General features: G+C 37.0%; 1 protein-coding gene across 1 annotated transcript; it reads left to right on the forward strand.

Annotated features, from left to right (window-relative positions):
* Positions 1 to 8,451: 8,451 nt before the first annotated feature.
* On the forward strand, positions 8,452 to 8,811 carry LOC141700152 (putative mitochondrial protein AtMg00820). Its single transcript, XM_074503960.1, has one exon. The coding sequence runs from the start codon at positions 8,452 to 8,454 to the stop codon at positions 8,809 to 8,811; it is 360 nt and encodes a 119-aa protein (XP_074360061.1).
* The last annotated feature ends 3,307 nt before the right edge of the window (positions 8,812 to 12,118 follow it).

The following is a 12,118-nucleotide window of genomic DNA, read 5'->3' on the forward strand; positions in this document are numbered from 1 at the left end:
GAGGGGAGAAATTTTATTGACAAAAATGACCTTACACCTTCTTAACACTTACATATATCCTAAATGACTTATATGTAATTTTAATTATAAACCCCTCATTTCCCATCCTATACAAAACATAAAAATGAGTTAATTCTCCTCCCCTCCCTTCCTTCAACCAAATAGAATTAATATTATATCCTTTCCCTCCCCTCCCCTTCCCTTCCCTTGATTAAAATTCCTCCCCTTCCCTCCCCTTCGTTGAACCAAACACAGCGTTAAATAAATATTGAAAAACGTGTCAAAAAGTGATGTAGAGAATTTAATGGGACAAGGAGTAGTATTTAAACCGGAAGGAGGAAGGAGGTGGCACGCATACTAAACATATTGACCATATTAAGGCCATTCAGCTACAATATTTCATGTTCTGTAGACAAGCTTTTTACTCGTAGAAGATCAAACCAACCACAACCCGTAATACTAGTCATTAAGGAACCAAACTGTCCATTGTAGCGAAGTACCAGGTAGTATTAGTAAACTTCCAATACTTAAAACACGTTTCAAGCATAAGAGAAACATAAACATCAATAATAAATATGCTCCTAGTCACACTTCGCTAGCCAGGACCGCTTAGGTTTTGGTCAAGGTAAGCTATCCTGCCAAGTGCCAAGAATAAATGAATATTAGACACTTCTATCCATTAAAGCCAATATGTATGAGTGATGTAACACAAATGAAAGAAGCACACTTTTATACTAGAGAGATCAAACAGAATGAAACAAGAGGTGATGCAATCTATAATAAGAAATAAAGATAAGAATGACAAAGGACCAATATTTGAGTAACTGCAGACACATAATTTCAGAATAACTAATTTTTGACCAATTACTGAATAACTTGTAGAATTTCAAAGCTGTGAATTGCTTTGGAATGCAATACAAATGAAAGAAGGATGCCATTGTGCGAAAGGGATCAAACACTATAGAGCGAGGGTGAAGTAATGGCATAGATAATCCTTGGAGAAAAACCAACCAAATCGTAACATGTGAAATTAACCGAGTAATAAAGTCATACAATCTGTAACAAGAAATGTATACAAGAATGACAAAGGATATAGAACAATGGATCGGCTATGCAATAAAAAATATAATTTTGGATTCGCTATTAAGAAACTACTGAATAAAGCTCTGGAAGAATTTAAAAACTAAGGCTCTATTTGGACGGGGGTTGGGAGGGAGTGGGTTGGGCTGGTTTGGGACGGACTCATAAGAACCATGTTTGGGAAAGTTTGTCAAAGCAGGGGTTGGATTTTGTAAGGGTTCATCAAGGGTTGAAAGGGGTTAATTTGCAATACAAAAATTGAACTTTTCCAACACCCCAATTTCGGGTGTTGTCAGCTTACCTTTTTTCTTATTCATCCTCTCTTTTTCATTCTCTCTCTCTCTTTCTCACTCTCTCTCTATTATGTTTTTTCATTTTTTTTCTTTTTTCATTTTTTTGAATTTTTTAAAAATATTTTAAAATTTAGTTAAAATTTTTAGATTAAATTTAAAAGCATTCACTAGTTTTTCAATATATAATTTATACATGATAAAACCCAACTTTACCCCAACTGCAAACCAAACATGTCAAGGGTTCAACCCCTACTAACTCTGCACCTACATCCAAATGAGGTAAGGATTCAACCTAACCCAACCTAACCGAACCGAAAATAACCTAGCCCAACCCAACCCCTCCCTCCTCAACCCCCAATCCAAATAAGGCCTAAGTATTACTTATATGCTTTGGTACTAACATATTTGTTAATTATTAGTAAGTCTCGTAATCTTGTTATCTATAAGAACTCACCAGCTGCAAAAGCTAATCCACAAGATTGGGATATTTGATTATTAGCTCATTCAAAAATTCATTACTCTCAACTCTATCGTCAGCTGTAAAAGTTTAGACCTTTCAAGTGTCAAAAAGAGTGGAGGCCTTGGGGCTATATTGCCTATAGATGGACTACTGTTCCAGGCCACCAGTCATTAAGAATAGACATCATTTCTCATGTTTCCATACTTTAAGAAATATGTGAAAACTAGCAAATTTACAATCATATACATAAGCACAGGTACGGAATCAGAATCTCGGAGAACTTTAAGGCTATGTTTATTGCAGGACAAACCTTGAGAAGGGACTCTATGTTCTAATTTTACTCTACAACTGATTTTTCTATTAATTTAAAACTAGCTCCGTTATATGATCTGATTTTCTTCAAATTTACAGATTGTATGGGAATAATAATCATGTAGAGAATAAATAAAAAGTTCTACACCAAATATCATTTTTGCATATAAAAAGACCCAAAAAATGCTAAGCAGTACTTAGTTTAACGAGAGAGCAGCTGTTTTGACGATCCAACTAGCTGACATGGACCGCTTTCCCACTTAGCAAATACAAATGTAGTACAAATAGCAGCAGTAACTGTTGATTTTCTAATCAGTAGTAAGTAGTGGGCATAACTAATTACCAAGTTGGTATAAAAGACATTTAATTATTAAATACTTCTTTGTATGCTGAATATTAATGCAAGGGAAGTGGTTCCACTACTTGTCTCTACAATTCTCTCCTCTCTTGACTACTTTTTAGTAACTTATTTTAATCTTTTTCTTTCTCTTATGAATGTCTGTATACATTCTTCTATTACTAAAAACTACTAACATATAAACTTTAACGGAAAGGTGTAGAACTTGAATTGTCAATAACTAGTAAACAGAAGCATATAAACACGAAAACACACGCTCATCAAATTAAAGTTAACTGACATGAGCAATGAAAAAACTATTCAATAGTAGCAAAAAAATTGCATCTTGCAATTGTGCCGTAGTAAGTCTCTACTAGAAAGACATACAGGAGTTCAGACCCAGTGCCATCTCCTGAATACATTATGCATTACTTAGATATGGTAATAGCTAAAGTTTTTAATATAAAGGTAATCCTTCTATTTACTCTCCTTACTCTGAAAGTAGTTCTGGAATGGTTCAAGTTTTTAACATTAAGATAATCCTTCTAAATACTCTCATCACTCTTTAAGTAATTCATTACATGCAATTGGCGCTATAATATTAACTTTCACAATCTCGTGAATTTACATTATGCTCCCGAGTTTTAAGAGAAGATGAAAGAACAGTAAATTTTCAAATTTTCTTTTGTAGTCGTATTACGCTCCTGAGTGTTTTCTGGAGTAGAAGAGAAGCAGAGAAAAACTTTCAAAAGTTTCGCTTGAAAATTATCCTCATTTTTGGGTTGGTTGTGAGTGATCCGTAAACTCTCACATATTTTTTCTATATGTCCATATAGGGTCTTACTCCATTGAGAACCTTTTTTTGGTGAAATATGAGATCTAATCTCAACCATAAAAATTTAAATCTATTTTTAATCTAGACCATTCATTTTAAATCTCATCATCTTCTCCAACCAGCATCTCTTCCATCTTCTTCTTTTTACTTACCACCCACCACCACCTCCAACCACTGGCAACCACCATTTCCGGCCACCACCACCTCCGGCGATCACCAGAAAATCACCACCGGCAAACATAAAATCACCACCGGCAAACATAAAATCACCACCGGAAAATTAGAAATCACCATCGAAAAATAAAAATTCACCGCAACCGACAACCGATAAACAAAAAATCACCTCCGGAATAAACAAATCACCACAACGAACCACTGCCTATACCCACCAGATCCACCACCAGCTCAATTCATCAACTCCGATCACCACCATTATAACAAAAATCATCATATTCAACTATAAACACCATAATCAAATCCACCATGTCATCATCACCACCACAAACCATAAATCACCACCAGAAAATCATCATCACCACCGTCTCCGACCAACAATTTCACCCACCGCCTATAAATTACCACCATTATACAAAAATCATCACCATATTCTTATAAACATCACCAAATCATATATTAATCACCACTTTCATCTGCTCCTAACTTCATCTTCTCGGACTTATACCACCGGCATCACCACCACCATTACCACCGTCTACATACCACCAACACCATTTACAAACCCTCCAGATCCGAAAATAATCATCAATTACACAACAAAATTACTGAAAATGAACTGAATAACATGCTACATGATTTAGAATCGAAACTATCCTTCGGGAAGGAACAAAATACGGCTCAATCGCCGGAAAAATAATGGGGCTCCGGCCACCGATCGTTTTAGACGGAGAGAGAGAGAGAGAGAGAGAGAGAGAGAGAGAGAGAGACAGAGACAGAGACAGAGAGAGAGAGAGAGAGAGAGAGAGAGAGAGAGAGAGAGAGAGAGAGGGAGGAAGGGAGAGGATCTGATTTTTCCAGTTTTCAGTAGTGGTGGTTGGGGGCGATGGCAGTTGGTGGTGATGGGTGGTGGATGGCTGATGGGTGTGTTGGGTAGAGAGGCGGATGAAATAGATGAAGTTTAAAATAAAAATTAAAATGTGTGGTTGTGATTAGATTTAGGGATAAAAATGAGTGGCTGGGATTAGATCTCATATCTCATTTTAATTGGGGTTCTCATTTGAGCAACTCCCTGTCCATATATATCCTCCTTTTCTAAATTTTCCCTTCTTTCAGATAAAAAAAACCTGAGAGCACATGAGAAAAACCCAATTCAATTTATAATACTTAATCTTTTTTCCTCACCAATTCTCCTCTCTCATCAAGAACTGAAGAAAATATAAAGTAACGTTATTATCAAGCTAAAATTTAACAACTAGTTGATATAATCTGTTGATAAGGGGTGGTGATCCTAAATGTCACTTCAAAACGGTACATCGTGTAACGTTTATGCAAAAGACATAAAACGGTATTTCGTGTAACGTTTTGGCATTTTAAATTTTTTGTATGCGTAAAACGGTAGATAAAGTATCATTTTGGTACAAAACACTATATGATGTACCGTTTTGAGCCAAAATACTACTTCAACTAACGTTTTGCACATTATAAAAAAAAATTTAAAAAAAAGATAAAGTACCAAAACGACGCACTATGTACCGTTTTGCATTAAAAAAATAAAACGTAAGACGAAATACCGTTATGAAGTGACATTTTGGGCCATTATTTTCAAAAATGACATTTTGGACCATTTAACAGTCAAAAATGACATTTTGGTCCATTGTTCGTTGTGGTAAGTTACCTCTAGAGTAATTCCTCCATGAAATCTTCCACTAGTTTAAACCCGTCAAGTGTAACAGCCAACAAGTGTCTCTGTATATTTGCAAACTGTGTGAACAGGTTTTTATGAGTTTTCAAGAAGTTCAGTTTATTAAGAAAATACTATGTTATTTTCCCTATTTTATTCTGCTTTTAACTTATTAGTGACAAGGCTTGTAGTTAGTTATTATCATGTGGATGTGATTCACAGAATGACAGGTGTAGGGTCATTTCTTTTGTTTTCTATCACTGGCTACAGCTATATGTAACAGACAAAATAAACTCTGTGTAGGCTTTTACTCCATTTTTCATGTGAGTGTGCTCTCATTGTTCTCTTTACAAAATTATGAACACTCACTGCAGTGTCAATCAGTAATTGCATATTTATGCTTGTTCTCATGGTATCAGAGCCAAAAAGGTGTTTATTGCTCTATATATCAACTATATCTCTTTCTACACTTATACTCTTACAATCATTCTCAAATCTTCTAAACTCCTCTTCATAAATCTTCATAAATTTTACCAAGTTTCATCCTTTTCTCATAAATCTTTCTTAAAATCATAGTTGGATCTCGTGCCACTTATCAAGAAATGATGTCTACACCCCTGTTTTTACACCCATCAGACAATGCCACATCCATTCAAGTGGATAAACTTCAGGGCTCTACAAACTATAGAAGCTGGAGAAGGTCCATGGAATTAATCTCTCTTCAAAACACAAGCTTGGCTTTGTTACTGGTACGATTCCTATTCCTAATGATGATGCTTCACAAACTGAAATATGGGAAACATGTAACAATATGGTCATAGCTTGGATTACATCAAATATTTCTCCCACCATAAAACGTTCTATTATGTATATGACCTCTGCAAAAGGCATATGGTCAAATATAGAAAAACGTTTCTCTCTCACAAATGGTAGTCGAAAATATAAATTAAATCATGATTTGTATGAGCTTCAGCAAAATACTGAATCAATAACTGAATACTATACATCTATGAAAGCTGTTTGGGAAGAGCTTGACTCATTAAACATGTTGCATGCTGTTACTAATCCTGCTGAAGATGTAATAAAGTTGCTTAATGCTATTAATTTACAAAAGGAGGAGTCTCGTTTGTTTCAGTTTTTGAATGGTATAAGTGAGCAGTTCAATTCACAGAGGAGTCAATTATTGTTACAAACACCTCTCCCTACAGTAGAAAGTGCTTGTGTTGCACTTGAACAAGAAGAAGCTCAACGCTCTGTTCTTGGTGGAAGCAAACCTCAGGCTGATTTGATGGCTATGTTTAGTAGAAATAATCCTGAAATTCATGTTACCTGCAATGTCTGTGGTGTGAAAGGACACTCTGAGAGCAGATGTTGGCGTGTGATTGGTTATCCACCTTGGCACCCTAAACACAGTAAGAGTGGTCAAGCCCCAAGAAGAAATGCTCCAAATTCATCTAATTTCAGGTGGAATACCAGAACACACAATCCAAAAACGGCAATAAATGCTCAGCTAGGACCATTTGCAAATGTTCATCTAGGACCTTCAAATGATAGCTCTGGCTTGTGCTTTACTCCACAACAGCTTGAACAGCTTGCAAAGTTGGTACCCAAACTCTCAATGAGCCAAGTCAAATCTTCAGACACTGATGATGAGTTAGATGAACATTTTTCAGGAATGGTCTCTTGTTTAAATGCTCAAAGCCGACCCACAGAATGGATTGTCGACTCTGGAGCCTCTGACCATATGGCATACAACTTGGCCTCTCTACAGAATTGTGTGCCTTTCTCTGATAATAGCAAAATCAATCTGCCTACGGGAGACAATGTTGTCATCTCTCACATTGGTAAAGTATCTCTTGCGCCTGGACTTATACTTGATAAAGTTCTTTGTGTTCCTGCTTTTAAACATAATCTTCTGTCCGTTCATAAATTGCTTGGTGATAATAATTGTACCATCCAATTCTATGATACCTACTGCACTATTATAAATTGTGAGACTCAAAAGATAAGGGCTATATGTACTGCTAGAAATGGTCTATATTATATATCCACTAATGCTTCTGTGAACTTTACAAACATGTCCACACATAACCAACCTCAAAACTCTCTGGCCCTTTGGCCCCATCGCCTAGGTCATGCCTCCATCTCTACCATCAAACATCTTGCTTTCTTAAAAATCAACTCACCAGTAAATCAGATCTGCACATCATGTCCCATGGCCATATTTTCAAAACTGCCTTTCAATATTAGTACATCTCGAGCTTCTGAATCATTTGAACTTGTCCACATGGACATCTGGGGTCCTTACAGGGTCCCTTATAAGTCAAAATACAGATACTTTCTAACATTGGTAGATGACTACTCTCGAAACACCTGGATTTATCTGCTGCAACTCAAATTTGATGCTCTTGCTTTTATGAAAAAATTCCTTGAGTATGCACTTACTCACTTTGGTAAGAAAATAAAGTATATCAGGTCAGATAATGCTTTGGAGTTTGACTCTCAATTCTGTCAATCCTTCTTTGCTGAAAATGGCATACTTCATCAGAAATTTTGCCCATACAGGCCTCGACAAAATGCCCGTGCTAAAAGAAAGCATCGGCATATTCTTGAAGTTTCACGAGCACTCAGGTTTCATGCAGGTCTACCCTTGGATTTCTGGGGCGCATGTGTACTTACTGTTGTACATCTTATAAATAGAATGCCAACTGTTGTGCTACATAATCAGACACCTTATGAGATGTTGTATAATAAGCCTCCGGCTTATGATGAATTGAAGGTGTTTGGCTGTCTTGCTTTTGCATCTAATCCAGCTAATTCAACAGATAAGTTCGATCATAGAGGTGTTCCTTGCATTTTCTTGGGATATCCTCCGTTGACTAAAGGCTAAAAATTGATGAATCTTCTCACAAATAAAGATTTTATCTCAAGAGATGTTGTTTTTAATGAGAAGGTCTTCCCATATCATTCCGATTGCTCTGCAAAATACATGAAACTTGTTCCCCCTTCAATGCCTGTCACCGATGATTCTCTTACTTATCCAGAAACTGATAATCAAGTTGAATCACCACTCAGGGATGACTACAATTCCACTTTAACAGTTGATGAGCCTTCAGCAGAAAATGACAGCTCAGATGAATCCTCACCTCATTCTCCAGTTCTAAGGAAATCAACAAGGCATCATGTGGCACCAGGTTGATTAAAGGATTTTGTTACTCCCAAAAATCCAATCTCTAACTTGGCAGTTACTTTCCAACTAGTTCTTTCTGTTGCTTCATGACAACACTTCAGAAAACTAATGATCCAATTTCTTTCAAAGAAGCAGTCCAAAATGATCATTGGGTTTCTGCCATGAATGAAGAACTGGAAGCCTTAGAACTTAATCAGACATGGGAAATCATGCAGTTGCCACCAGGAAAACATGTCATAGGTTGTAAATGGATCTATAGAACCAAATACAAACCTGACGGTTCAGTAGATAAATATAAAGCACGCTTGGTCATACTTGGTTGTAATCAAAGGCCCGGGGAGGAATTTTCTGAGACTTTTGCCCCAGTTGCCAAGTTGACTACAGTAAGGACACTGCTTGCAGTTGCCTATATGCAGAACTGGCACATTGTTCACATGGATGTTTGAAATGCATTTTTGCATGGAGATCTTCAGGAAAATGTTTATATGAAACTGCCTCAAGGTTATACTGCAATAGGTAACAGAATTTCAGTCAATATGGAGTTTCCTACATCTAAATCTACTCTGGTTTGCAAGCTTAAAAAATCACTGTATGGGTTGCGACAAGCTCCAAGACAGTGGTTTTCAAAACTGTCTCTCACTTTGCTTCAAATGGAGTACAAGCAATCTACTGATCCTAGTCTGTTTAGTTATCACACCTCTAATTCCATCACTCTAATTCTCATCTATGTAGATGATTTACTGATTTGTGGTTCTAGTCTCAACTCCATTTATTCACTCAAACAGTTTCTCTCACAGAACTTCCATATGAAAGACCTTGGTCAGGTGAGGTATTTTCTTGGTCTTGAAATTGACAAATCTTCAGATGGCATTTTTATCTTTCAAAAGAAATACACCACTGACATCTTGAAGGAACACAAGCTGCTCAATTCCAAACCCTTGCAGTTACCCCTCGATTCTCACATCAAACTCAGTCCATACATTGGAGATCCGCTTCCTAATCCGACAACTTAGGTCAGTTGATTTACCTCACAATAACCCGACCTGATATATGTTTCCCTATCCAACTCCTCGCTCAGTATATGAACAAGCCTACAACTATACTTTCAGGCTGCTCTCAGGCTTTTAAGATACTTATCTGGTTCTGTCTCTCAAGGTATCTTGTTAGCTTCAAATTCTGCTGCAAAACTGACAGCATTTTGCGACAGCGATTCGGCTTCTTGTCCTGTATCTAGGAGATCAACAGCTGGCTACTGTGTTTTCTTAGGTGAATCTCTCATCTCATGGAAATCTAAAAAACAGAATGTGGTCTCTCGATCTTCAGCCGAAGCTGAGTATCGAGCTACGGCTCTTACCACATGTAAGGTTACCTGGTTGTCTGCTCTACTTAAAGTATTGGGTCTGAAAAATCTTCCTCCAACTGTGCTTAATTGTGACAACAGAGCTGCTCTAGCAATTGCTACAAACCCCGTCTTTCATGAACGAACTAAGCATGTGGAATTGGACTATCACTATGTATGAGATCAACTTAAATCTGGGACTATACAAACTCATCATATTTCCTCTCAAAATCAGGTTGCTGATATATTCACAAAACTGCTTCCAGTCAAGTTTCATCAGTCTCATTTGCACAAGCTGACAGCATCTTCTAATATTGCAGCTTGAGGGGGAGTATTAAGGAAATACTATGTTATTTTCCCTATTTTATTCTGCTTTTAACTTATTAGTGACAAGGCTTGTAGTTAGTTATTATCATGTGGATGTGATTCACAGAATGACAGGTGTAGGGTCAATCCTTTTGTTTTCTATCACTGGCTACAGTTATATGTAACAGACAAAATAAACTATGTGTAGGCTTTTACTCCATTTTTCATGTGAGTGTGCTCTCATTGTTCTCTTTACAAAACTATGAACACTCACTGCAGTGTCAATGAGTAATTGCATATTTATGCTTGTTCTCACAGTTAAAGAAACTTTGTCCCTTCCAGAGATGTTATCATACGCATGAAGTCCATAACATTTGGTCTCTTTCTTTTTGTAGTCATACACGACGTCATACACAAAGTCATCGTCCAGTAGCTTAATTCCACAAAACTGTCTTGCGCCCACATAAGAAGATAACCATATCTTCGTGTCCAAATCATTTAAACCACACCCAAAATTAAAAATCTTCGTCCACGACAACTTTCAATCATCCAAAATCCATAGATCAACAACTCCTGGTCCTGATTCAAACACCATAGCAAGAGATCCTTTAAAATCCAAAACATTAGACCTCTTTCTTTGATTAATGTCGGGAAATGAAACTAGCCCAAAACCCTCGTCATGTAAATCAATGAAATTATCTCAGCTCCAAAACTGAAAAACAAGACCCCATTAACAACAACATTAGTTGTCTGCCTCCAATTCGAAGTTTTTAGAATGAGAGCCTGCAATTCTCTACAACTACCAGCATTTACGGAATATACCTGCACGATTCCAACATCATCCTCCGTGTTCTGATACACAAACCTAAGGACCTTGTAGTCATTAGAGATTTCATCATAAGCAAACTCTACAGTGGGAATAAGAAACGCGAGTCCTTGAAGAAAATAAAGTATCTTGAATTTCCAAATTGAGGGATTCTAGAGACAGGCAGCAAAGCGGTAACACAGACAAACAATGCCATTATAACAACCAACAAAGCAAGGGCTGGTACAAAAACAATCTGGAATAACAACACTATCAAACTGAAAGGAAATGTTGGGAAAATATTGGGCATTGGCGTCCAGAAGTGCTTGGTTGGTAAGTTGTCATATTCGCAGTTTGATTTGTTCATTTTGAGGGCCTCTCCATACTTAATTGTCAATAATGTTGAGAAGTTTAGGATGATACCTGGAAATGGCGATGGAATGGTGGAGCAGACGTTTTATGAAATAGGGGTTTGAGATTGTAGAGAGACATGTCTTGGAAACAGACTTGCATACCAGCATTGATTTCACCGGAAGTCGTATTAGTATTTCACTAAGCAGCCCTTCCGGACATGTTTTCCATTAAACTCTTAAAGGACTGAAATTTGGCCGACAGGGAAAGAGGGGGAGGGAGGGAGGGGAGAGAGAGAGAGAAAGAGAGAGGGAGATGTTAAACTCTGAAAGGCCTGAAATTTGTGCGAGAGAGAGGGAGGGGGACAGGGACAGAGTGCTAGTTGCTACACTTCAATTTATAATTTTTGTGATTCATTTAACTTTTATAAAAAAATTAGAGAATTTACCAAAAATATCATTTTTTATGAAAATATTTACGAAAATATGAACGCGGGTTGCATACGTGGTTGTGATAGGGAGAAAAATAAACCCTGAATGCGTAGGTTACATTAATTATACCCATGTTGAGACAACAATAAAAGCCCGATTAGAAAGGGCCTAAAACCCTGGATATTAATTATTTTTGTAATTAATAAAAATGGGGAAAATCAGCTATTGATAGAAGTCCTAAAAAGGATATGAGTCCTTGTGTGTCGGCCTCCAAGAGGCCTTATAAGATAAGGAATCAATTTTCTACTTTTTAGGACTCCAAAATCCACTTTAAATATGATAATTGTCCACAAAGTCATCCAACCCTAACCTAATTCCAAGGCATCCCATGCCTATATAAGGAGTCTCACCCTACAAATCAGAACTACGTTTTTTACTTGATCCTTGGCATACAACAAAGTACGTACTACGTAAACATCTTGTTAAGGCAGATTGAGTCACGAAACATAAGAGCAGTCAAA

Source organism: Apium graveolens, unplaced genomic scaffold (assembly GCF_009905375.1).
Source record: "Apium graveolens cultivar Ventura unplaced genomic scaffold, ASM990537v1 ctg1818, whole genome shotgun sequence".
Classification (NCBI taxonomy): domain Eukaryota; kingdom Viridiplantae; phylum Streptophyta; class Magnoliopsida; order Apiales; family Apiaceae; genus Apium; species Apium graveolens.

Excerpts from the sequence above, each read along its gene's own strand:
- LOC141700152 (XM_074503960.1), top strand. The coding sequence starts at position 8,452 with ATGACAACACTTCAGAAAACTAATGATCCAATTTCTTTCAAAGAAGCA.